Below are 27,259 nucleotides of genomic sequence, written 5' to 3'. Positions count from 1 at the left end.
CACACGACGCACAAACTTTAAACGGAGATAAAGGGACGATAAATCTGCCGCGCGCATCGCGTCCACGTGCACACACATGCACACAGACACTCAATTCATGTTCTCCACCTTTGCACGCACACACACACACACACACACACACACACACACACACACACACACACACACACACACACACACATACAGAGACAGACGATTGTCTCTCTCTCTCTGCCTTTATGGGGCGACCACAGCGGTTTCTTATCAGGCGTGGGCGGTCTGCTGTAGTTTATTTTCTGACAGGACCCTCCAGAATGACTCCACCGCCAGCAACAACAACAACACACACACACACACACACACACACACACACACACACACACACACACACACACACACACACACACACACACACACACACACACACACACACACACACACACAGCCCAGATACAGCAGATAAACAGTGGTGGAAAAGGTACTATTTTTTTTTTTTACTTAAGTAAAAGTATCAATACTGTAATGTAGAAATACTCTGTTAGAAGTAAAAGTCTGGAATTCAAAATTCACTTGAGTAACAGTACAAAGGTAATAGTATCAAAATATACTTGAAGTACCACACGTAAAAGTACTCATTATTCAGAATATCCCCTTTCTCAAGTTTTCAAACGTATAAAATATATTTAACATCTTTTGATAATAGCAGATCTACAAGCTCACAACGCATCGCATCGCGACTCGTTGTGAGCTTGTAGATCGGCTATTTATACATGGCCAAAATGTATAAAGGGCTGAAGTGGTTAATGTATGTTTTGTAATAATAATCTAAATCTACAAAATAACTAGTAACTAACGTTTTCAAATAATTGTAGTGGAGTAGAAGTAGAAGTATTGAAAATTGGAAATACTCCAAGTAAAAAAACACCTCAAAATTGTACTTAAGTACATTACTTGAGTAGATGTACTTTACACAGCAGATAAACTATAGTCATCCTCCACTGCCTCTCCCTCTTTCTCCCTCTGTCTCTCTCTCATCTGCCCCAAGTCAGCCATAGGTTGGAGTGTGTGTGTGTGTGTGTGTGTGTGTGTGTGTGTGTGTGTGTGTGTGTGTGTGTGTGTGTGTGTGTGTGTGTGTGTGTGTGTGTGTGTGTGTGTGTGTGTGTGTGTGTGCGTGCGGGGGTGCGTGCGTGCGTGTGTGGGGGGGTGTGAAGTTACTAAGTACATGCACTCAAGTACTGTACTTAATTAAGTACAATTTTGACATATTTTAACTTTACTTGAGTATTTCCAATTTTCAGTTCTTATACTTTTGCTCCACTGCATTTCAGAGGCAAATATACTTTTACTCCACTACAATTATTTGAAAAATTATTTACTAGTTACTTTTCATACAAAACATACATTAACCTCTTCAACCATTTTGCCCATTTGAAAATAGCAGATCTATAAGCTCACAATGTGTCGCATCTTGTAGATCTGCTATTTTCAAATGTTTTTTATTTTATTTTATACATTTGAAAACTTGTGAAACAGGACATGCTGCGTAACGAGTACTTTTACTTTTGATAATTTAAGTACATTTTGATACCAGTACTTTTGCACCTTTACTCAAGTACATTTTTCATTCCGAACGTTGACTTGCAACAGAGTATTTCTACATTGCAGTATTGGTACTTTTACTTAAGTAAAATATTTGAGTACTTTTTCCACCACTGGTGTATGTGTGTGATTGTGTGTGTGTGGTGCGTGCGTGTGTGCGTGTGTGTGCACTGTGTGGATAATTACATGGAGTTTTATCTGTGGTATTCTATCCGCTGCCAAGGTATTGAGACAGGCGGTCAGCAAAACGTTTTTCTTTCTTATATATATTTTTTATTTTCTCTCTTATCTCACTACCTTTGCTTCGTCTCATTTCAGTTTTACTCTCCTCCTCCTCTGTCTACCCCTCTCTCTCTCTCCTATTTATTTATTGCCCCGGGTTCCTTTGCTCTAAGCAGCACTTTGTCTCTACTCGTAGTCGTATAGTTGCCATGGCGACAGCTGGTCGGCCGTATATAGGCGCCAAATCCATGGCACAGATCGCTAGACAAATGTTCTGTTTACAGTGGAGGCTGCGTTTAGTTAGGATGCTGTGTGTGTTTGCCTTTTACCACTTAACCCATTAAGACGGGGAACGCAATTGTGTAAATGTTTTAGATTTTTCGGGCTATTAAAAAATAGCAGATCTACAAGCTCATAGCACAGCTCAGAGTGCCGCGCTATAAGCTTGTAGATCTGCATTTTTTTTGTATCCTTATTTTTCTTGCAAATCTTTGAATATATGTATTTTTTTATGGAGCCCTGGAACAAAATATTTGAGATGGGGGGGGGGGGTCCACGGCCAAATACATATCATTTTGGTGGGTCCTTGTCCCCTTGACATGGAAAAAAGTTTGAGAACCACTTATATTATAGCAACCAATTTGTTTTCAAAAAAGTGTTAGGATTTAGAAAACATTCGTAGAATCCCCCCAGAAGATTTGAGTTACAAATGTTTGCTTTAAAAATATACATATTAAAAAAAAATAGCAGATCTACAAGCTCATAGCGCGGCACTCGGTGCCGCGCTATGAGCTTGTAGATCTGCTTGTCGATCTGCTATATAAGTATAAAATAATGGTTAAAGTGGTTCAAATCTAAAATGACTCAGATGCGTTCCCGGTCTTAAAGGAGAATCCCGGACATTTTAAGTGTTATCTTTGATGTCTCGTTACTCACCTACCGACGTAAAAAGTGGCGTTCTTTTTTTCCAGAGATTCCCCTGTCGTCATTTTTTAAACCCCCTCCGTTGTCATAATGGGAGCGCGTGGGTTAGGGAAATTCGTCTATTATAACCGATGCAAAGTTATTTTTTTCTCTACTACTACTCATTGTAGAGTCTCATGATAGTCAAACATGCGCTGAAAGTTCCTGAGAGGCTACCGTTAATGGCGAACGATTTAACACTGGTTGCTTGTTTCTCAACCTGGCAACACCGAGTTGCCAGGTTCTGGAAAGAAACAAGCATCCAGTGTTAAATCGTTCGCCATTAACGGTAGCCTCTCTGGAACTTTCAGCGCATGTTTGACTATCATGAGACTCTACAATGAGTAGTAGTAGAGAAAAAAATAACTTTGCATCGGTTATAATAGACAAATTTCCCTAACCCACGCGCTCCCATTATGACAACGGAGGGGGTTTAAAAAATGACGACAGGGGAATCTCTGGAAAAAAAGAATGCCACTTTTTACGTCGGTAGGTGAGTAACGAGACATCAAAGATAACACTTAAAATGTCCGGAATTCTCCTTTAATGGGTAAAACGCTGTATACTTCGACTTCGATATTGACTAGAGTCCAGAGTTGCCAGATTACGCGAGAGAAATACGCAACCAGCTCTTTGAAAACAATCCCAAAAGAAGCGGCTAGGCCACATTAGCCCTTTAAACCTAATATACATCGGTTGTTTGAAAATACACGTCGCAAATATTTTTGAAACATTTTAACAACACAAATATGGTATGGGGAGACAGAATAATACCAGATAGGGGTCCATGGATAAAAAACTATTTATTTGGGGGTCCTTGACATGAAGATGCTTGAGCAAGCCCAAATAAGCATCTACAACACTTTAAAAAACCACGACACCAACTACCTTTATTTATAAGCAACTTTACTGAAAAACAAGGCCAAAGTTGCTCATAATTTTTTTTCCCCTTTACACCAAATCTCTTCGCCAATTAAAAATGTCTTTCTTTTCACTGAATGCTACCTGTCATGATGCTAGGGTTCATGTATTTGGAAAAGGAGCACAATGGTCAGAGAATGTGGACTGTTTTTTGAGGAAATGTTTTTTTTTTTCTTCATTATTTTTCATATTATTTTTCTCCCGTCAACCTTGACAAAATTGCAGCCTCATTCAGGAGATTTAAACAAGGGCCCTTCAGTCATTAAAACCTAATCTCGCTCTCATACTAATAAGTGCATCGAAAGTCTCTTTGAATCTTTGGCACTTTAATTTGTGGGCTGTCTGCTAAATGCAGACTGACTCATGCAACAGTTTGTGATGCCGTTCAACTTGTTGGTGTTTCTGGGGCTTATGGTTCACCATAACCATCTGTTGATTAGTGCATTAAGACCTGAGGCCGATTCTACGAATGCCTTCAGAATCAGTAGTTCTCACACTTTCGGGATTTTTCAAAAATAGCAGATGTACTTCGTGCCGCGCTGTGAGCTTGTACATCTGCTATTTTTGAAGAGCCGACGTAAATATCGAAAATGACACGGCTGCTTACCCGGTTTTAATGGGTTAAATTAAACAGGTGCGTCAAAACAAATCAAGGAACTCCATTTGAAGTACTTAACACTTTAAAGACTAGCCTAATAGTGTGAGCCAATTACAGTCTCTTTCATATTTTAACTTTTCATTATCAGTAGCAGCACCCACACGTTTATATACCTGTAGCTGTGACTTTTCACCAGTACAAAATACAAGTCCTTCTTTTTTTCTTTATTTGTTTATTTGGGAGGGACAATGTTCATTATATATTCACGAACATTGCATTCAGATACAGCACAATACAGTGCCGCCAAGAAAGCAGTGTAAATATACAAGGTGTTCGCAAGAATGCTAATGTTCATCTCCAGTCCCCTGACGTACAACAATAAATCGGATGGCTCATAATGTAAATCAATACAAGATAAAAAACAGAATACAAAATATGTAAAGTAATAGTCCAATGTTTACAAAAAACAACACTTTAATATACTGACTAAAATACAGTAGCATTAAATCAAGAATACTAAAATAATTAGTTCCAAGAGCAAGATGTGCTGGCAGGATTGGTTATCTGGGCCGCTGAAGGCCGAGTTGTTAAGGCACGTACAGTACCACATACTGTAGGCTCGATTAAAAAAAGTTTTTTTCCGATTCAACCCAGAACATGCCACTTCGCAACGCCCATCGACCAAGTGATTCAAGCTATTAGAAAGATATTTTTCGGTGGGAATGCAGCTTGAGCTTTCATCATTTAATAAACTAGAGAGGTGCTCTTCGGGCACGCAAATATGGAAACATGGGGATCCCTGATGCCGTCAGAAACTGCTGACATTGTGTTGATGACGCACCTGGGCATAAACGAATGGAGTTCTTTTGTACACGCTGCTATGCAAAGCTCCACCAATCCGTGAAGTCGTCGGTTCAGGTCGGCCAATCAGGAAAGCTGTTGCCTACACTCCCCCCGAAACCGCTGGTCCGACCGAATTGCCACTTGGCACTGCACACCCGCGGTCAGTGCAAGAGGACAGGCACACACACACAATAAATAAATGAATAGATAGATAAATATTTGATAAACATTGCCTCCCATTTCAGATGACGGGTAAAAAATTAAAAGGGTGGAATGCTAGTAGCTAATGCTAGCAGTAACAAGCGAACGAGCGTGTCAGCAGCACAGTCGTTCCTTCAGTTCTTTACTGTAATGCAGGATTTGTCTGCAAGATTTGTAGAAAGGCTTGTAAACTTGTAGCATTAAAATAATTGATAGATTCCCATGGGGCGCACATAGAGGGCACATAAAACTGAGCTGTGAGCTGCTTGGGATGTTCACAAGGTCCAACAGACACCGGACTGTTTATTTTATGTCGTACACCTTGAGGCTTTGAGCCCTTATTAATTTATCTTTTTCAGTGACGGTTGATATCTAAGATTGTGATCTTTTTGGGAAAATAGTAAAATGGAATGTACATTTTTAACCCATTAAGACCTGAAGCCGATTCTACAATGTCTCCTAAATCCCAACAGTATTCAGAAAAACTTAAGTTTTCTATATCAGTGGTGCTCAATCTTTTTCATGTCAAGGACCCCCAAAAAAATGTATTTGGACCGCGGACCCCCATCTGAAAATATTTTGTTCCAGGGACCCCCAGAAGCAAAGATTTGAGTTAAGCTTTAAAACTATATATATTCAAAGATTTGCACACGATTTTTCAAAAATAGCAGATCTACAAGCTCGAGTGCCGCGCTATGAGCTTGTAGATCTGCAATTTTTTTAATAGCCAAAAGTATAAAATACTTCAATGAGTTCAATGAATATTATTTTTGCTGTGCAATGTGAGCGACTTTGGCAGAGCGTGTCAGAGTTCATGGTACGGTACGTCCGTTTCTGTTCTCAGCCTCCTGAATAGGTTTAGAATACCGCCGCTATTATTGCTCCACTTCAAGGCTGAGCGAGAGTGAATCTGCTGATGAGAAAATGTGACAATTAGAAGCATCAGTTTTGTCAGGCAACGAGACGCGTTTTCTTTCTTGTGGAGTAATTCATGGATTAACCAGCTCAGTGGGCTGAGATTGGGAGGTCGGGGGGATCAATCCCCTGGCAGAGTCATACCAACGACTATAAAATGGTAGTTATGGTACCCAATGCCTCCTTGCTTGGCACTCAGCATCAAGGGTTGGATTTGGGGGTAAGTCCCTGCGACATACTCAGGGGTGCACATAACTTTTTAGGTCTAGTACTCAAAAGAGCACCTGGAGATGTGACTTGGTGCGCACCAAATAAATGGTCCTGTCCGTCCCCCCCGTTTTTTTTTTTCACGCCGTTTGGTGAACCCCCCAAGGTTGGTGCCCCGTGCTGCGCTGCTTTTATCCGCCAGTTGGGACGTTCACGGCATATTTTGCACCATCACGGTGCGTTCATCATCGGTGACGAGTGCCTCTACACAGCCGCTGCTGGCTGCGTGCAGCGTGTGTGAGTGTGGCTTCAGGAAGTAAATTGGAGCCTCGATCTCCAAGATTTTATTTTTTAGTTTTGCTAAAAAATAAAAGCTTGGAAATTCCTTTCCCAGCTGTTGGTACGCAAAAGCGCCTCTCGTCGTCTGATGTGCCGCGCATTATTTATTTTGGGTGCGCATGCGCACCTGCGCACCAGTTATGTGCACCCCTGGACATACTAGCGTTATGTCCAGGAGGTGTTCTTGTTACATCAAGCTGCCTCACACTAAAGAAACAGGAGATAGTAGTGATGCGCGGGCCGACCCAGTAGCCCGCAGGTCCCGCGGGTTGAACCGCGGGGCGGGCGGATGGGTTATAGATTGCGACGCAATGATCGCGGGGTGGGCGAAGCGGGTCAACCCACGGACCAAAAAACCCCACCAAAACACACCTCTCTCTCTCGCACACGCTCTCTCTCTCTCTCTCTCTCTCTCTCTCTCTCTCTCTGTCCCTCCCTTTGTCCCCCTCTTTTTTTTTTGACGGGTTGCGGGACGGGCTGGGTCGTTGATTTATATAATTTTTTGCGGGACGGGTTGGGTTGGGGCGGGTCGGGCTCCCGTGCGGTGCGGGTTATGAAAAAAACTGACGCGCGCATAACTAGGAGATTGGCTCCTGACCTATATGCGCCACATCATGGCTCATGAACCCTTTGTTCCCAAGGCTTACTTTAATCCAGTGGTTCTCAACCTTTTTCATATCAATGTCCATTATTTATTCGGCATTGAGCCACGGACCACTATTTGTTGAGATTTTGCCTCCCAGACCCAAAACTTAGAATATTTAGTTATCATTGGATAAGATTTTGTCCACAATTCCATCCTGTATTGATGTGGTACAATAGGAGAGACAACAGACTAACGTTGATCAAAATAACAATTCTTCTACATTCTCTAATTGTGTAGACTTCTTGTAAATTAAGTAATGCAGATGTTTAACAATAATTTTACAATAATTTTAAATGGTTTTATTTTACACTCTCAAGAGTTTCAAAGATCTACAAGGAACCATTTGGTTACCAACTGTCCATCATTTAGCTGCTGGGGACCACCTGGAACCCCCTCAAGGACCACTGGTGGTCCCCGGACCACTGGTTGGGAACCACTGCTTTAATCAATGGATTGTTCACTCTGACATTCCCACGAGACCAAAACAGACAATTATGTTTTGTCCCAACGAGGGTGCTGAAAACAGCACCAGTCTGATCATCTCCTCGAGAAGTGAGCAGGTGTTCTTTTAAACCCTCCATGTGAGAAGAGAGTGGATTTGATGGAAGCGTCAAAGCTTGTATTAAGTCAAAGAAACCGTGAGCTCAGAGTGAATTTAAGGGGGGCCCAATGTGAAGGCGATAAGGTGATGATAGACCACAAAAGGTTGTCAAGAACATGCGTATCTTTTTGAACTGCAAAAAAGAGTTGGAACGGGAGATATCATGTGGCTTAGACTTCAGAGGTTTATACTCTATAAGCCTCATGGTACTCATGAATACGAATGTGGAAAGACTCAAAATGTGGAGGAATCCACTTAATTGGGAGAGGCGTATTAAAGTTGCTTTGGTATCAGGTAGTGCGAAAAGATTTGGTAAAAAGGGAACGATTAGCCTCGACAGAAAGAATCACAGCTCCTCCAATCCGTGACTAGATGCTCCTCTCTGTTCTCTGCTCTCTCTTGTCTCTTTCTCCCTCCCTCTCTCTCTCTCTCCCTCTCTCGCTCTGTCTTTTCCTCTTTCCGTCTCCTTTTTTCTCCTCCCGACTCTCTGCGTCTCCTCCGCTTTGCACAGAGTCTCGGCCCATTTGTGCCGAGTGGGTGAGAGAAGACAAGAGCTCCTCTCCACATTTAATGAAGGCTTACAGCGAGGCCACACATTGTAACCTTGGTTGTCTTCCGTCTCTCCCCTCAATACCTTCCCATCCTGCCCTTTTATGACTCACACACGAGCACGCACGCATGCACACGCACGCACATACACACGCACGCGCGCACACACACGCACGCACGCACACACACACACACACACACACACACACACACACACACACACACACACACACACACACACACACACACACACACACACACAGCTACTCTCGCTCTCTCTCACACATTTTTTTGTGTGGTCTTTTTCTGTTGAAAGTTAATCCATTGAGACCAGGGACGCATCCGTGTCATTTCTAGATTTCTTAACTCTCTCAGTGCCACGCCCCGAGATATCCCGAGTTTTTCCCGAGTACCCACAGTGCCAGCACGAGAAATCCCGAGTTTTTACTTTTGACTGTGGTCGCGCTATACTGTTTATTTTTCATGATCACTTTCGCTTCCTGACTCCTTCAGACTCATTGGGTTCCGGTTTCATGACGCAGATTCCGTTTCCGGTCCTCATTTTTTTCCTGCGATCATTTTCGGCCAGAATAGGGAAAGTCACGGTTTTTCACACGGTATAAAAAACAAACGGAGAGGTCCACGTCTACTCTCTTTGGTCTGGGTGACGATCAGTCATCGTAGTCGTGTATCACATCGTAATTTAGCCCGATCAACGATTGTCAAAAATGTCAACATCCGGTTATGACCGGATATGACGTGAGCCTGTTTGGGAGGGGGCGAGTGAGCCAGCGAGATCATCAATGTGTCGATTTGTTGCTCTCTACTGGTAGAACTGTATTATGGGTTTAAAAACCCAATCAGATCATTTATTTGAATGAAAAATTAAAAAATTAAAAAATGAAAAAAAAACGCAAATTGCTGGCACTGGGGGAGTACTTTATGAAAATACTCTTGGCAGTGAAAAAGTTAAGCTATTCCAAAAAATTGCAGATCTACAAGCTCATAGCGCGGCACCGAGTGCCGCGCTATGAGCTGGTAGATCTGCTATTTTTTTTGAAACATTTTGAAAATGTGTGCAAATCTTTGAATATATATATTTTTTTTTTTTGTGAACATTTGTAACTCAAATCTTTGCTAAATCCTAACCGTATGTTGCTATATCAGTGGTGCTCCAACTTTTCCACGTCAAGGACCCCCAAAAGGATATGTGTTTGGCAGAGGACCCATATCTCAAAACATCGTGTTCCAGGGACTCCGGAAAGAAACAAAGATTTGAGTTAAAAATGTTCGCTTTAAAAAAAATATATTCGAAGATTTGAAGAAAAAAAAAAGCAGATCTACAAGCTAAAAAAAACGTTTAAAAAAAATCTAAAAATGACACACGTGCTGCGGTCCCGGTCTTAATGGGTTAATGTAGCAGGCTACTGGAGGGAAAGGCAGCCCACTCAGATTGGCACAGAGCTGGGTCTCTCCTCAACTCCCATGCCGAAGCATGTCTGGACCCAGTCAAGTGTAAAGGACTGCTAGTCGGGGGGCTGACCCTGCTACTGGCCCTGTGTAATCAGCTCCTATAGGGAAAACTCACCAATGAATCACTGGATCCCAGCTCTTATTAGTAGAGAGAGAGAGAGAGAGAGAGAGAGAGAGATGAGTGGGCTAATTTATATAACTAACAAACTACAGTTAGTATGAGAATGGATGTGGTGGGTTTTTTACATTTTTTGAATTTAAACTGCAGTAGAACCCATGGTTGAGACGACATTAATCCATTGAGACCGGGAACACATCTGTGTCATTTTAAGATTTCTTTGGCTATTCAAAAATAGCAGATATACAAGCTTGTATGTCTGCTATCTTTGAAAATGTTTAAAAATGTGTGCGAATCTTTGAATATATATATATATTTTTAAGCAAACATTTGTAACTCAAACCTTTGCTTCTGCATTCTACAAATGTCTTCTAAAAATATATATATATATATATGTTACTGTAATATCAGTGGTTTTCAAACTTGTTTTCATGTCAAGGGCCCCCACAATGATATGTATTTGTCCGCGACCCCCCCCCCCCCCCTTCTAAAAATATTTTGTTCCAGGGACCCCCAGACGCAAAGATATCTGTAAATGTATATATATATAGTCAAAGATTTGCACACATTTTCACAATTCAAAAACATATCTAAAATTATTATTATAATAATTAAATGATTATTGTTCAAAAATAGCAGATCTACAAGCTCATAGCGCGGCACTCGGTGCCGCGCTATGAGCTTGTAGATCTGCTATTTTTGTATAGCTCAAAGAAATCTGAAAAACGACACGGATGCGTTCCAGGTCTTAATGCGTTAATGCATGCAGCAGTTGAACGAGAGGATCATACACTCAGACAGAATGTAGTAGAGGAATAGGAGAACGAGTGGGGTTTGGATGGGGAGGTGAAGGTATCGCTGAGCAGTCGGAGGAAGAGAGAGAGAGAGAGAGAGAGAGAGAGAGAAAGAAAGAGAGAAATACTGGATATACGGAAACCTGATAACAAGACGAAGTGCTCATTCCTTTACCCTGGAAGTTGTGGGAAGTTGGCAGAAGAACTTCCCCTTATCGGAGAGACGTGCAGTACGCACCTGGAGAAGCTAAAGTTCAGCGTATACTTTTAAACAGTCCAGGGGTTAAGGGACGCAGCTCTTATAGAGGCCGGGTCAGAGGCACAGTTCGCAGCAACTACTACTACTGCTAGACCACAATAACCTCATTTATAGATAGATAGATTATAAATGTACATGTAATGTGTGTGTGTGTGTGTGTGTGTGTGTGTGTGTGTGTGTGTGTGTGTCAGTGGTGGAAAAAAGTACTCACATTTTCTACTTGTGTAGAAATACTCTGTTACAAGTAAATGTCCCGTTTTCAAAATGTTACTTGAGTAAAAGTACAAAAGTATTGGCATTAAAATATACTTAAAGTACCAAAAGTAAAAGTACTAAAATGTTCAAATAGCCTATATATAGAATTGGGCTAAAGTGTTCCCCCCCCGTTTTTCATACAGAACCAGGAGATAACGCGATCCAAAGATTTACTGCTCCATTCACTGTTTTACTACGTATTTTTGAGCGAAACATGCCATTTTCAACTGGGTATAACAAGCAAATGGGAATCGCGATGACATTTATTTTTCTCACGGAAGCACAGTGAAACCCTCTGTGATTAGCAACCATCGGGGGATCGATCATGCTGGAGATAAATATTCTGTGACTACTCTTTGGGCCTTTTTTTGGGGCAACACATACACATACACACACACACACACACACACACACACACACACACACACACACACACACACACACACACACACACACACACACACACACACACACACACACACACACACACACACACACACGTGCTGTATATCCCCACCCACATCTAATATCTTAACATTCTGTCTACAACATCGGTGGAGGGCACACACACACACACACACACACACACACACACACACACACACACACACACACACACACACACACACACACACACACACACACACACACACACACACACACACACACACACACACACACACACACACACACGTGCTGTATATCCCCACCCACATCTAATATCTTAACATTCTGTCTACAGCATCGGTGGAGGGCACACACACACACACACACACACACACACACACACACACACACACACACACACACACACACACACCAACATGTACACTTTGTGTACCCACTGGGGCATCGTGGAGGCTTCCGTGCGTCGTGTCGGTTTGTCTTGACGAGCCATTAGTCTTCGTTCACGTATCGGAAAACAGCGAATAACTCTCCCTCATCCGACATGTACCCCTGCCACCCTCCTCCCTCCTCCCCCCTCCTCTCCTCCTCCTACACCTCCCTCCCTCCCTCTCTCTGTGGCCACTCTAGTTGCCATGGAAACAGCAGAGGGGACTTGGAGAGGGTTCCTGGCATGTCGATGCCAGCGTGCGGGCGGGTAGGCTGGCATCGCTGGCATCTCTCTCTCAACACACACACTCTCATAGGTCCCCCTCGTTCCCACTGTGACCGGAAAGAGAAGATGGGCTTTAATGACACAGGAGGGGAGGGGGGGGGGGGTATCACAGACGGACGGATTGGACAGACATAACCATCACATAGAGGTTTTTAACCCATTAAGACCGGCTATTCAAAAAAATTGCAGATCTACAAGCTCATAGCTGGGCACCGAGTGCCACGCTATGAGCTTGTAGATCTGCTATTTTTGAAAAATCTTGAAAATGTGTGCAAATCTTTATATATATATATATATATGCATTTTTAACTCAAATCTTTGCACATCATTCTGGGGGGTCCTTGACATGAAAAAGTTTGAGAACCACTGATAGCAACATAAGTAAAAAAAATTAAAAAAAAAGGTTAGGATTCAGAAGACATTTGTAGAATCCCCCAGAAGCAAAGTTTTGAAATGTTCGCTTTAAAAAAGTATATATTTAAAGATTTGCCAAAATGTTCACGATTTATAAAAAAAAAATACGATCTACAAGCTCATAGCGCGTTACTCGGTGCCGCGCTATGAGCTTGTAGATCTGCTATTTTTTTGAATAGCCCAAAGTATAAAATAATGGTTATAGCTTAAAAAAAATCTAAAAAGACACAGTAGGCTATGCGTTCCCGGATCTAATGTGTTAAGTGGTGTTCAGAGCGAAACTGAAGAGCTGAGCCGAGAGGGAGAGAGAGAGACTCTCAGACCGACACAGAGAGAGAGAGAGACTCTCAGACCGACACAGAGAGAGAGAGAGAGAGAGAGACTCTCAGACCGACACAGAGAGAGAGAGAGACTCTCAGACCGACACAGAGAGAGAGAGAGAGAGAGAGAGAGACTCTCAGACCGACACAGAGAGAGAGAGAGACTCTCAGACCGACACAGAGAGAGAAAGAGAGAGAGAGAGAGAGAGATTTGGGTTTGGGACTGAAGAAGAAGCAGTCTGGAGGATAAATTGCTACGGAGGAATGGACAGATAACTGCATTAGTAATTAGTAGGTAAAAACGCTGAATGTGGAGGAGAAAAGCTGCCACTAGCCGTGGGATAAATGGTATATATATGCATTTCTATATAGCGCCTTTCTTCCAAAGAGAATTAGAATGTGAATGTGGGTTAGAATAAACCCATTCACACACAGACAGGCAGACGGCAAAGGAAAACCACACAAGTCACCAACCTGTTCATTGGGAGCAGTTATAGGGTTAAGTGTTTTGCACAAGGGTTGGGGTCCTTTAATTTGATTTTAACGATTCCCTCTTAACGTTCCGATTCCTTAACGGTTCCCTTTCGCGATTCCTATAGGTGGGTTCCAAATGGACCCTTACAGGTCTGTAACTCTTGAGAGTGTACAAATGGAACCGAATGGACCCTTACGGCAGTGGTACTCAAACTTTTGTCATGTCAAGGACCCCCAAATTGACACTTAATAGCCCGCGGACCACCATTTGAAAAGATATGCCGAGGACCCCCATAAGAGAAGATTTTTTTCAGCTCTAGCAGTGATTTTCAACCATTTTAATTTAAAGGACCCCCCAGTTTGACATGCATTAGGCTACGGACCCCCATGTAAAATCAATGTTCATTTACGGGTCCATTTGGTTCCATTTGTACACTTTCAGAGTTACAGACCCATAAGGGTCAATTTGGTTCCTAACTATCTATCATTTAGCGGGGGATCCCCTGGAAATCCCTCAAGGACCCCTGGGGATCCCCGGACCCCACTTTGAGAACCAATGATTTATGGGTCCATTTGGTTCCATCTGTACACTCTCACAGTTATGGTGGTCGTTGAAATAAAAAAAAGTTTGAGAACCTCCAGTATTGTAATAGTACAGCAGACGTGAAGTCCACACAACCAGCTCTGACAGTGTGATAAAAAACGGTTCCTTGAAACGGTTCCAAATATGATGGAACCGATTCCGGTTCCTTTAATGTTGGATCCGGTTCCTCCGGTTCCGGATCCCAACCCTATATACAGGAGGAGCCGGGGATTGAACCCGGAACCTTCCGGTTCCCTAGACAGCCGCTCCTCCTGAGCCACTAGCCGCCTCTGCATGGCTGCATACATCACTACTAGCCCCTCCCACTCGGAACACAGAGTAACGGGCAATTTTTTTTCACTTTCAGCGTTAGCATAGGGGACCCTCTCTTTCCTTGGTGTTTCGCCTTGTTTGCGCTTAAACCCTAACATTTAACGCCACTAAAACAATGCCTAAACCTAACCTCACACAACACTATGCCTAACCCTAACCGTAACCTCACAGAAATAATGCCTATGGGGCGGCCATAGCTGAGTGGTTAGTGAGCCCGCCTAGGGAACCAGCTGGCCCTGGTTGCCCCAGGTTCGATTCCAGGCTATCCCAGCATATGTGCCGATGATATGAAATTTGTCCCTGAGCAAGACTCTTAACCCCAATTGCTCACAGGTTCTCATTGGAAACAAGACCGCAAGGACTTTCATGAACGACCTGTTAAAAGGAATTATCCTAAACCTAACCAAAAAAAAAACCCTGTCCGCCTGGGCGAAACACCTGAGAAATGCATCCTCCCGTTAGCATATAGGGCTACATCATTTCATGTCAAACTTCACGGCACTTAATCTCCGTTGTTAGCCAACATTACTTGTAATACACCTCCCTCTGTTTCCCTGCAAAAGTTAGCTTGCCTCAGATCGTGTGTTCTTGTGTTGGAGCAAAGAACTAATTCTGCAGGACTACAGTTCTGGCAGTTATTGCAACGCTCATCAGATATTGCATTCTAGCATAGTTACGCATTTATTCCCACCATCGTTTGCTTGTGTCATGCATGGCCAACATGAGCAGTACGGGTGCTGCTCATTGAATATAAAATGGCTATTTCAGCATCAAGCGCATAGATCCAAAAAGATTGATTTCAATGTTGCTGTAATAGATAAATAAATACTGTAGGCTAAACAGCGCGATTGAGGCAAACAATGGCGTGTTTTTCTCTCTATGCGCCTCTTTGTGTGTTTTTTGTTGAGGTAATTAAGAAAGCACTTTGGCCCGCACTGCCGTTTGCCAGGGCTTCCATTTAGATTAAGCAGCAGGTCCAATTAGGAGCAGAAGCTTCCTTTCTGTGAGTGCGCCAGTCTCTAATGGCTGGCTAGATTGATTTAATGCAAACTAGAGAGGATTTAATGAACTGCTTTTACAGAAAGTGTTTAATAGGAATTTCCACACTCCCAGACAGGTTGGCAAACAACTCACACGCCATTAATTATGCATTGTTGTATTTTTCAATGAAAGAGAAACAGAGCGTAATTGCAGCAGAATAATGGCCTCTAAGCAACCCTTTTAAAAGGAACAGGTTTATTGAAACTGGATACAGGTGAGAAAAGTGTTTATGCAGGTGAATATTAGGCGTTTAATCCTTTAAGACCGGAACGTACTTTAACCATTATCTTATACTTTGGCTTTTAAAAAAATAGCAGATCTACAAGCTCATAGCGCGGCACCAAGTGCCGCGCTATGAGCCGTGCACCCGAGTGCACCCGCGCACCCGAGTGCCGCGCTATGAGCTTGTAGATCTGCTATTTTTTTGAGAAATCATGAAAATGTTTGCAAATCTTTATTTTGGCTTTTTTTTTTTATAGCGGATATACAAGCTCATAGCGAGTGCCGCGCTATGAGCTTGTAGATCTGCTATTTTTTTTTAAAAACATGAACATTTGTGCAAATCTTTGAATATATATATATTTTTTTAAGCGAACATTTGTAACTCAAATCTTTGCTTCTGGGGATTTTACAAATGTCTTCCAAATCCTAACAGTTTTTTGAAAAAACTTATGTTGCAATAATATCAGTGTTGTTCCAGGGACCCCCCCAGAAGCAAATTTTTTCACAGATTTTCAGGATTTTTCAAAAATAGCAGATCTACAAGCTCAATGAGCTTGTAAATCTGATATTTTTTAATAGCCAAAGTATAAAATAATGGTTAAAGTGGTTACACAGATGCGTGTAACCACGGTTTAAATGGGTTAAGGGAAGTCAAACTGAAAAATAAAGTGACATTATCGAAGTCAGTGGCTTGTGGTGTAAGCTAATGGCTACAGTATATGCAGACTGTTGTTTTGTACAAATCGTTATAGGTCGTACAAATGCGATAACATAACCAGTAGCCTAACCACTCAGTCAATGTGGACACTAAGAAATGGACTTTGCTGGATTGACTCAGGCAGAGTTATACATTTCTTTCGACAGACATCTGGCTGAGGGGGCCGACATCAGCCAGCAAAGATGATGTGTGTTTTTCCTGCGTTAACCCATTCAGACCGGGAAAGCATCCTAACCATTATTTTATACTTCGGCTATACAAAAAATAGCAGATATACAAGCTCATTTTTTTTAAATCTTGAACATTTGTGCAAATATTTGAATATATATATATTTTTAAAGGGAACATTTGTAACTCAAATCTTTGCTTCTGGGGGGTTCCTGGAACAACGTATTTTGAGATGGGGGTCGGCGGCCGAATACATATAATTGTGGGGGTCCTTGACATGAAAAAGTTTGAGAACCACTGATATAGAAACATACGTTTGTTTTTTTTAAACTGTAGGATTTAGAAGACATTTGTAGAATCCCCAGAAGCAAAGATTTGAGTTACAAATGTTTGCTTTAAAAATATATATGTATTCAAAGGTTTGCACACATTTTCCAAGATTTTTCCAAAAATAGCGGATCTACAAGCTCGTAGCGTGGCACTCGCGCTACGAGCTTGTAGATCTGCTATTTTTGAACCAGCCAAATAAATAAATAAAAAATGTACACAGATGCGTTCCCGGTCTAAATGCATTAACCGCAGTCGGTAATCACCCTGGCGGCATTGATTCCGTTTGGCCCAAGTTGGTGCATTTGAAATGAGCAGGGCTGAGCGGAGGAGCTGGGCCTGCTGCCTCCCACCACCTCCTCCTACCTCCTCCTCCCACCTCCCAGCCCGGGCACTGGGCTCTTCATTACTAGGATCCATACTGCTGGAGCTCCTGCAGATGGCACCGCGGCGATTGAAGTCTGACAGACATACTGTTACTGTAGCTGGAAAAAAAAACTATTCACCTTGCCATGACTTCGCACATTTTTTCCACAACAGTTTGGAGTTTATTTGCCTTCCTCCGAAGCAACTGTTTTTCTTTTCTTTTTTCGCGCCATTCTATAAAAGTTGAAAAGGGAATACTATGAGCATTGTTTTAATTCATTATTTAGTTGTTCACAGGAGTTTTTTTAATGTCCGAGCATTCAAGCAATTTGCTTCACAAGTGGGCTTTAGTGCTATTCTGAAAAAGTTGTGTTTATTTGAATTACTGGATATTATTACCATATAATTGCGTTCAGTTCAACTTTGTCATAATAGTTGGGAAATACACACTGGGGTTCGAAAGTTTAAGTTTTTGATTGACCACAATGTTAAAATGTAATTTCGCAATGTTATTCAAACAGCTGATAGGTTCATTGATTACCCGGTATCCTATAGTTTCAATGAATAGATTATTCTTTTGACCGTTTATTGTTTAGACTGATGCTAGGCTCCTGGCGTACCTGCGATCCCTAGTTTACTGAGGCACTTCACCGTCTCTCTGCGTTTGATGAATGTGATTACTTTGCTTAATCCATTAAGACCTGGAACGCATCTGTGTCATTTTAAGATTTCTTTAGGCTATTCAAAAATAGCAGATATACAAGCTCATAGCGCGGCACCGAGTGCCGTGCTATGAGCTTGTAGATCTGCTATTTTTTGTGGGGAAAAAATATAATTTTGTGCAAATCTTCGAATATATATATTTTTAAAGCGAACATTTGTAACTCAAATCTTTGCTTCTGGGGGTACTACAAAATGTCTTCTAAACCCTACCAGTTTTTTGAAAAAAACGTATGTTGCTGTAAAATCTGTGGTTCTCAAACTTTTTCATGTCGAGGACCCCCCAAATTATATGTATTTGGCCGTGGACCCCCATCGCAAAAATATTTAGTTCCAGGGACCCCCAGAAGTTGTAACATGAGTTAAAACATTTCACTTGAAAAATATATATATTCAAAGATTTGCACACATTTTCACGATTAAAAAAAATAAATAGCCAAAGAAATCTTAAAATGACACACAGATGCGTTCCAGGTCTTAAAGGGTTAATGTAAGTCGCTCTGGATAATGAGCGTCTGCTAAATGTAAATAATTTTCCGACACCCGATGCGGTAGGGAGGTACAGGAAGCACATGGATTAAAGTCCTCAGTCGCCACCTCTGATTTCAATCATTTCGATTTCCATAGAAGTCAGAAGCGTGTCACTCACCGCAAAATAGGCGATCTACAAGCTTACAGCGCGTTGCAAGCTTGTAGATCGCCTATTTTCGGTCATTGGTTATTTTAAGATTAAAGTGTTTGAAGTGGTCACACTAGCGATAGAATACACGTGTTCAATCTTCCATAATAAAACCCTAATCGATCTCGGATATTCCATAAGAGCGAAGGTTAAAGGCTCAATCTGTAATTTCTTCAACTGGCTGCCTGTATGGCTACCAAAACATAATCATTATTTTACATATGTCACTTGGTTATGAAACACAGAGTCAGTGTGTGGTGGGGGGGGGGGGGCTGGGGGGCTCCTTTTTGCTGCTGTTTCACAAATAGCAGATTAGGACGTAATTGGCCTAACAACATACTGTATTTCAGTCGTGAGTCGTTTTTTTTTTTTGTTGCTTTAATCCATGGAAGCACTGAGACGGCAGGCATGGAGGCGCGAAGCAACAACAATGCATTACACCCCTCCACATGAGAGGTGTGTTGTGTTTACCGACCGTTGGTAAATCAACTGAACTCGGTGACGTTACCGAAATAGCACTCTGAAAACTGAGCAGATTCTCAGAGAGTATATCCGAAAGCATTGTACTAATACTGTTAGTACAATGGAATTACTCTCTGGCTTAACCCATTAAGAACTTGGACGGATCTGTGTCATTTTTTGATTTGAGCTACAAAAAAAAATCATTATTTTACACTTTGGCTTTTCAAAAATAGCAGATCTACAAGCTCATAGCGCGGCTATGAGATTGTAGATCTGCTATTTTTGATTAGATTAAAAAAAGGTATGCAAATCTGTGAATATATTCTTTTAAAGCGAACACTTTTAAACACAAATCTTTGCTTCTGGGGGGTCCCTGGAACAAAATTGTTTAAATACAAAAACATTAGATCTGATGGTTTTGATGGAATAAGCCATCTTCAGTGATGAGGATCACAAATCTTACAAAATACTTACATTGAGAGAGAGAGAGAGAGAGAGAGAGAGAGAGAGAGAGGGGGGGGAGATTTCATGTCACAGAATATTCTGTTGAAGTTAGATGTACCTATTTTAATTTACCTTGTTGTCATGCACTCTCGTGCAACCTCCTATACGATGATTGATTGATTGGTTCATGTGTAATTGCACTCTATTAATTGCTTTGCGCCCACGTGCATTTAGCATTTGGTTAAGTGTTTTGTTAAAGGCTTTTCTCGCGTGTTTGTCATTCCGCCCCGATGAAGACCTTGTGTAGGTCGAAACAAGTTGGCGTCGTTTTAACTTTTGAGTGCCTCGGATCATCTGTTTTTTTTCTTCGTGATCGCATCCCACTGGATCCAGGAGCACCGCTGATACTTTTAATAATTTAATAATTTATTTTTTCTCTGAGAGCCTCTGGTCATTCTGTTTCCTTAGATTTACCTACAGTGTATATATTGGACGATCTCATTATGCCCCGGTGCCACATTGTAGCTGAGCATTAACCCACTCAATCTGGGAACACGTTTGTGTCTCTTTAGATGTCTTTGGCTATTCAAAAATAGCAGATCTACAAGCTCATAGCGCGGCACCGAGTGCCGCGCTATGAGCTTGTAGATCTGCTATTTTGGAAAAAATATTGAAATATTATATATATATATATATATATATATACATTTTTACCTCAAATCTTTGCTTCTGGGGGTCCCTGGAACAACATTTTGAGATGGGGTTTGCGGACAAATACATATTATTTTGGGTGGTCCTTGACATGAAAAAGTTTGAGAACCACTGATTATAGCAACATAATAAAAAATTGTTAGGATTTTGAAGACATTTGTAGAATCCCCAGAAGCAAAGATTTGAGTTACAAATGTTGGCTTTAAAAATATATAAAACAAAGATTTGCACACGTTTTCAATATTTTTCAAAAAATGTCAGATCTACAGAGATATACAAGCTCATAGCGCAGCATACCCAAAGAAATCTGAAAATGACACGGATGCGTTCCCGGTCTTAATGGATTAAATGAGACTCTCATCAGTTGATTGACAGACTCTCTTAATGATGTCTGCTTTCTGTGTTCTGCTCCAGCTGCTAACGCCACCGCGTTCCGTCTGTCACTGAGACTATATGGTGACGGCCATTTGTCCACATGCTCTATGCTTTGTTTTGCTGCTTTATTATTACGGCTGCGCAAATATGTCTGCCTGCCAAGAAGTGTCTTCAGATCTGTATATCATTGGAATATATCGTGGAAAACCTCATATGACCAAAACTGTAACTTTTCACGATTCAAATTCAAAAGCATCAAAGGCAGCAGATCTACAAGCTCAAAAAGTGTCGCTTGTGAGCCACGTTTCTGAGCTTGTGGATCTGCTACTTTCGACGCTTTTGTTTGACGCTGCAGTGTAGTATGATCAAGTAGGGCATTCATTTACGAAAAACCGTGGTGTAAAGTACCTAAGTACATGTACTCAAGTACTGTACTTAGGTACAATTTTGAGGTATTTTGACTTTCTTCAGTAATTACAATGTTCAATACTTCTACTCCACTACATCTCAGAAGAAAAATATTGTACTTTTACTCCACTACAATCATATGAAAACTTTAGTTACTAGTTACTTTGTAGATTTGGATTATTATTACAAAACACACTAACCACTTCAGCCCTATATATATTTTGGCCGTTTGAAAATAGCAGATCTACAAGCTCACAATGCGTCGCGATGCGAAGAGATTGTTTTATACATTTTGAACTTGTGAAATGGGACTTTCTGCCCACTTTTAATGTTGGTACTTTAAATATATTTAGATGCTGATACTTTTGTACATTTGGAATATGAGACTTCTACTTGTAACAGAGTATTTCTACATTGCAGTATTGATACCTTTACTTAAGTAAAAGATGCGAGTACTTTTTTCCATCACCGACGAAAAAACACAAAGTTAGAATATGGAGATAGAAGGTTTCTGCCCCGACAGCAAACTATATCATTCTGTCTGTCTGCCACGACATGCCTGTCTGTCTGCATACATAACTGCCTGTCTTTGTTTGAACGCCTGGTGTGTTTTATGTTCTTGTTCTCTAACCAGATGTTGGTGACCACGCCGGAGAAGTGGGACGTGGTCACCAGGAAGAGCGTGGGAGACGTGGGCCTGACCCAGATCGTGCGCCTGCTCATCCTGGACGAAGTGCACCTGCTCCACGAGGACAGAGGACCCGTTCTGGAGGTCCTGGTGGCCAGGACCATCAGACAGGTCTGTCCCCCTCAGTATACTGTAGCTACTATTGGTTCTCAAAGTGGGGTCCGGGGACCCCCGGGGTCCTTGAGGGGGTCCCCAGCAAGAGTAGTTAATATAGCGTCACAATTATTTGAACCACTTTATCCGTTCATATGTGTTGGCTATTCAAAAACAGCAGATCTACAAGCTTGCCGTGCTGCAAGCTTGTAGATCTGCTGTTTTTGATTTTTTTTTTGAAAAATATCTAAAATGTTTTGGAGGTTCTTTTAAAAAAAAAACACACAAATCTTCCCTTCTGGTGGTCCTTGACTCCCTGCCACAAAACATTCTCAGATGGGGGTCCGTGGCCAAATACATATCATTTTGGGGGTCCTTGGCACGGAAAAGATTGAGAACCACTGCTGTAGCTCAGAGCCTGGTGGCCAGGACCATCACACGGGTCTGTCCCTCAGTTATCTGACTGCAGAAGTTATCTGACGTGAGGGAGGGGGAGGGAGAGATCACTTGTTACGGAAACACCGGCACTTCAAGGAAGCAATTATTTTATGACACACACTGATTACTGGCAAATGAATGTCCCGATTGGTAAGATGACAGACACCCTTCTATTTGTAGTGGTTGATATGGCTCCTGCCAGTTCTGAATGGAATGTTATTAACTCACTGAGTGCCGGAATTATTTCTGGCTATTTCTGGCCAGTGCGATTATTATAAAAAAAATTCAAAGTAAAAAAAAAGTGCTTAGGAAGCGAGATGCAGCCTTTTTCAGTTATACGTTAACTCATTCACTGCCAGAATAAATGAATCATCCACTGCCAGTCGATTTTCTTACCTTTTCAAGTAGTCACTGAATATTTATCTCCAGTACAATCGATCCCCTGATCGTTGCTAATCACGGGGGGGTTTCACTGTGCTTCCGCAAAGAAAAAAAAATGTCATTGCGACCCCCCGTTCGCTTGTTATAGGCCGTTGTAAATAGCATGTCTCGTCAAAAATACATAATAAAACACATGAGGCAAGATACAGGCGATTTCCCAAATACGTTAACCAGGAAGTGAATGGAGCAGTACATCTTGGGATCACATGATCTCCTGGTTCTGCGTGCATCTGGGGATGAAATGGTCACTCATGTGATAGCGAAGAGCGCCATCTAGTGGAAACACCCAAAAACACTAAACGTCGTCCTTGGCAGGCCTGGCTTTTGGAAAATTGTCCTTGGCAGTGAATGAGTTAAAGCATATATGGCTCATTAGCCAGGGATCCTGTTAACATATGTGCCCATAGGTAGGAGATTTATTTCCTCTCACACAGGTACAGAACAGTTCCATCACATCCCATTGTCAGCTGTAGTGTGTGTGCAGTGTGTTTTTGGCCCATAGTGCAGCTCCATTGGCCTTGTGGTTAGATTAGAGTGTTCAGGGTTCAATACCGCAGCGGGGGTCATAGTGTGTGTTTGGAGCATCTTATAACATGAGACGTTCGTTCACCTGGTGTCACCCGACCTGATCCCCAGACACAAGACTGGACAAGACAGCTTGGTCTGTAGAGGCCTTAACCACATAAACCCTCTAAGACCAGGGGTCTTCAACAAGGGGGCATGAGTGCTGGAGTTGCGGCTCTTTCTCCTCAACTTCCATAACACATTCAATCCGGGAACGCATCTGTGTCATTTTAAGATTTCTTTGGCTATTAAAACATTGCAGATCTGCAATTTTTTTTTAAAACAATTTTGAAAAATATGTGTGCAAATCTTTGAATATATATTGTATATATTTTTTAAGTGAACATCTTTACTCAAGTCTTTGCTTCTGGGGGGTCCCTGGAACAACATATTTTGAGATGGGGGTCCGCGGCCAAATACGTATCATTTTGGGGGTCCTTGACATGAAAAAGTTTTAGAACCACTGGTATTATAGCAACATACGTTTTTTTCAAATAAAAACTGTTAGGATTTAGAAGACATTTGTAGAATCCCCAGAAGCAAAGATGTGAGTTAAAAATGTTCACTTTAAAAAACATATATATTCAAAGATTTGCACACATTTTTCAAGATTTTTCAAAAATAGCAGATCTACAAGCTCTCAGCATGGCACTCGGTGCCGTGCTATGAGCTTGTATATCTGCTATTTTCTAATCGCCAAATCGCTAAAAATGACACACAGATGCGTTCCCGGTCTTAATGGGTTAATCCCTTATGACTTACCCACACTTCCTTCGACTGTTGAACCACGCGGATTTCATATTTCAGAAATTGCAATTATGAAAAAGTGCATGTCTTTAATTTTAAAGACTATAAAGCAAGCCGAATGGACCGACTGGCCCCTGTTAATCAGTTTCCTCCAGCAACACTGGCCATTTGGAACACCTTCTGAGTCTCTTTTAGAGGCTTTTCTTTTGAAAGGTACTTTAGCATTTAGTAGATTATAGGAGCATAATCACATACTACTCTGGCCTTATTAGCCTTTCTTCCAAGCTGTCACCTGTAGCCCATTAAGACCTGGAACGCATCTGTGTCACTTTAGATTTCTTTGGCTATTCAAAAATAGCACCAAGTGCCGCGCTAATAGCGCTATGAGCTTGTAGATCTGCTATTTATTTTTTTAGATAAAAAAAATAAAAAATGTTAGGATTTTGAAAACTTTTTTAAGAATCGCCTCAGGTCTTAATGCAGTGATATTCAACTGGCGGCCCGTGGGCCAAATCCGGCCCCAGCGGAGCTTTCTTGTGGCCCCTGGAACATATTCTTGTTACATGTTAAATTAAATGTCAATATTTTGTATTATATGGTTGGTTGTACACGATGACCATTTTGAATGTTTTTCTTAACCATTAACTGAAGCTTGTAAATGGTTAATCAACCATTAATAGATAAGAATAAAATGTAGGCTACTATTTAGAATGGAGGAATATTAGTGACTCACTCAGGGTCCAAAATGAACACAGTAGGCCTACTGCATTTGCAGTCAAGACACTGCTACAGGAACCCAAATGCGGGTAAATGTAAGTCACCCATAAGAAAATCACTTGGGTCAAATTGTTTAAGTAGCTCACTTCATATGTACTTAAGCATCTGGTGTTAAAATATTAAAGTCGTTCTATTAAATACTCCACTTGCCCGCCAAGATGCATAAAGTCGTTCTATTATCAAGGGGGCACCCTAACACAGCTTTGGGACGATCCATCGTCACTCAGAGAAGAAGTATGTGGATGTGACGTCATTCTACCTTGGCGGGTGATGTTTTAAGTATCAAAAGTAGAAGTATCGGGGTGCCTGCTAGCCTACCGGTCCAGGCACATACCACATAGACTGGTAATCCAGTCTTACAGTGTGTTGCGGGTTCGACTCCCGATCCCGACGGTGTTTGCTGTGTGTCACCCACCCATCTCTCTCCCTATTTCCTGTCAGCCTACTGTCCTCTTAAATAAAGGCAGAAAAAGCCCCAGAAATATCGTTAAAAGGTAAAAGTATAAAGACCTTTTCATGGTACAAAGAAACAAAACAGCCGGAAATGTTGTCTACGTCCATGCTTCTAACTACTTTCAATGTAGCTTTCAAGTAGTTCGGCAATTATTGTTATTATTTTCACCATGTCACTACAAACCACAACAGGGGTTTGGAGTGCAGTTTATCCATCACAAACCATCCATTTTGTAACTATTTCTGGGTTTTGAGTGGATGTTGTTGACTAAACCAAATAATGTATTCTCCTTATGCATCCATTATCTTGTATGAGCTATTTCTTTGTGGATTTTGTCCATCTTCCATCTTTGCCATCTTCATCCACTTCAAATACATCATAAGACCTTGAACTCTTATCACCCGGGTGCTCAAAACAAACAAAATGAAAAATCCTTTCATTCATACGAACATGTAAACACTTCACCTCCACGGTCCCCAATACTCTTTTTACAAAGATTCTTCCATGCCAGGGACCCGTGCACACAACATACTGAAATATCTACTTCCTAGTTTCTTAATATCAAAGTCTAAGCCTGAGTACTATAAAGGACTGACACAAAAATGTTCCTCTCAAACATCAAAATGCATGGATGCAGTATGAAGCAGGCCCTAATAAGTTACCATAATGGACATGTTAATGTGTCCATTATTGTGTCCAATCGCACCTATAGCACACAACAAGCGGTTAAACGGTTTTGTTGTCACGGTCTTGTGTAGCCTGGGACCAGACGAATCTGCGAGTGCAAAAAAAAATTGCACTCTGCGATTTGGGTCTGGCACCGCTCCATAGAGAATCCATTTCCTGCTCCAGAAGACGTGAGTGACCAATCAGGGCCCAGTATTTGAATATGGGAGACTGTAATTGGTAGTTGGTTGTAGGTCTAACCAATTGCGTCGAGGGCCATTGTTTTGATCCCGCCCCTTGGGGAAGAAAAACGTCCTCATAGAAGCACCAGACTCATATCCACGCAGTGATATAGTCTGGCTACGCCAGGCTAGGTCTTGTGGCCCTTGACTTCAAGTAATTTTACAATTGTGGCCCCCTGCCTAATCTAGTTGAATAGCCCTGTCTTAATGGGTTAGATGAGAGCGGTGCAGTGTTTACGGTCAAATCAAAACGTTGCAGTCAAACGTACACCATCTCTATGGTAGTAAATGTTGCTGACTAATGCATGCTTTTTCTACAAGCACTGCACATAAGTCAAAGTAAGAGTCACAGTAAAACTATGAAGATAATACATGTATACTCTGGCTGTCCCGATTACAACATTTACGTTGACGATTAATTGTCATACACATAATTGCGATCAACGATTTCATTGTTTTTGGAATATATGAAAGCAAATTACATTTATTTTTGCCTTTTAGGCTTCGTACATCAAAAGTTGCCTAGGGCAGATATGACAAATAACACCCATATTGACAGTGTATGTACTGTATGTAATGTACCAGTAAATTATAGACATTTCATGCTAGTGCAAAAGGGGTTTAACACGTTCATGAGCAACCATTTTCTGCTGGCAAATGAACCTGTTTGTTCTCCAACAACACATGGAGGGTGTTGCATTTGCCGCCCTCCTCTCTTAACCCTTTTTTCCACTTCTATTTGTTGTTGTTGTTGTTGTTGGTGTTGTGATTGTCACTGGTTG

At 41.6% G+C, this 27,259-nt stretch overlaps 1 protein-coding gene across 1 annotated transcript in view; it reads left to right on the top strand.

Moving 5' to 3' along the window:
• The window catches only part of LOC308083633 (activating signal cointegrator 1 complex subunit 3-like), a 256,275-nt gene that overhangs the window by 93,589 nt on the left and 135,427 nt on the right, over positions 1-27,259 (top strand). The window contains exon 13 of the mRNA XM_080425948.1: positions 22,002-22,166. Within this exon, the coding sequence (XP_080282074.1) occupies positions 22,002-22,166 (165 nt within the window). The remainder of the gene's footprint in view (positions 1-22,001; positions 22,167-27,259) is intronic.

Source organism: Gymnoscopelus braueri (assembly GCF_963280865.1).
Source record: "Gymnoscopelus braueri genome assembly, chromosome: 4".
Lineage (NCBI taxonomy): Eukaryota > Metazoa > Chordata > Actinopteri > Myctophiformes > Myctophidae > Gymnoscopelus > Gymnoscopelus braueri.
Note: the sequence above shows the minus strand (reverse complement) of the source record. Positions and strands in the feature narration are given on the sequence as shown.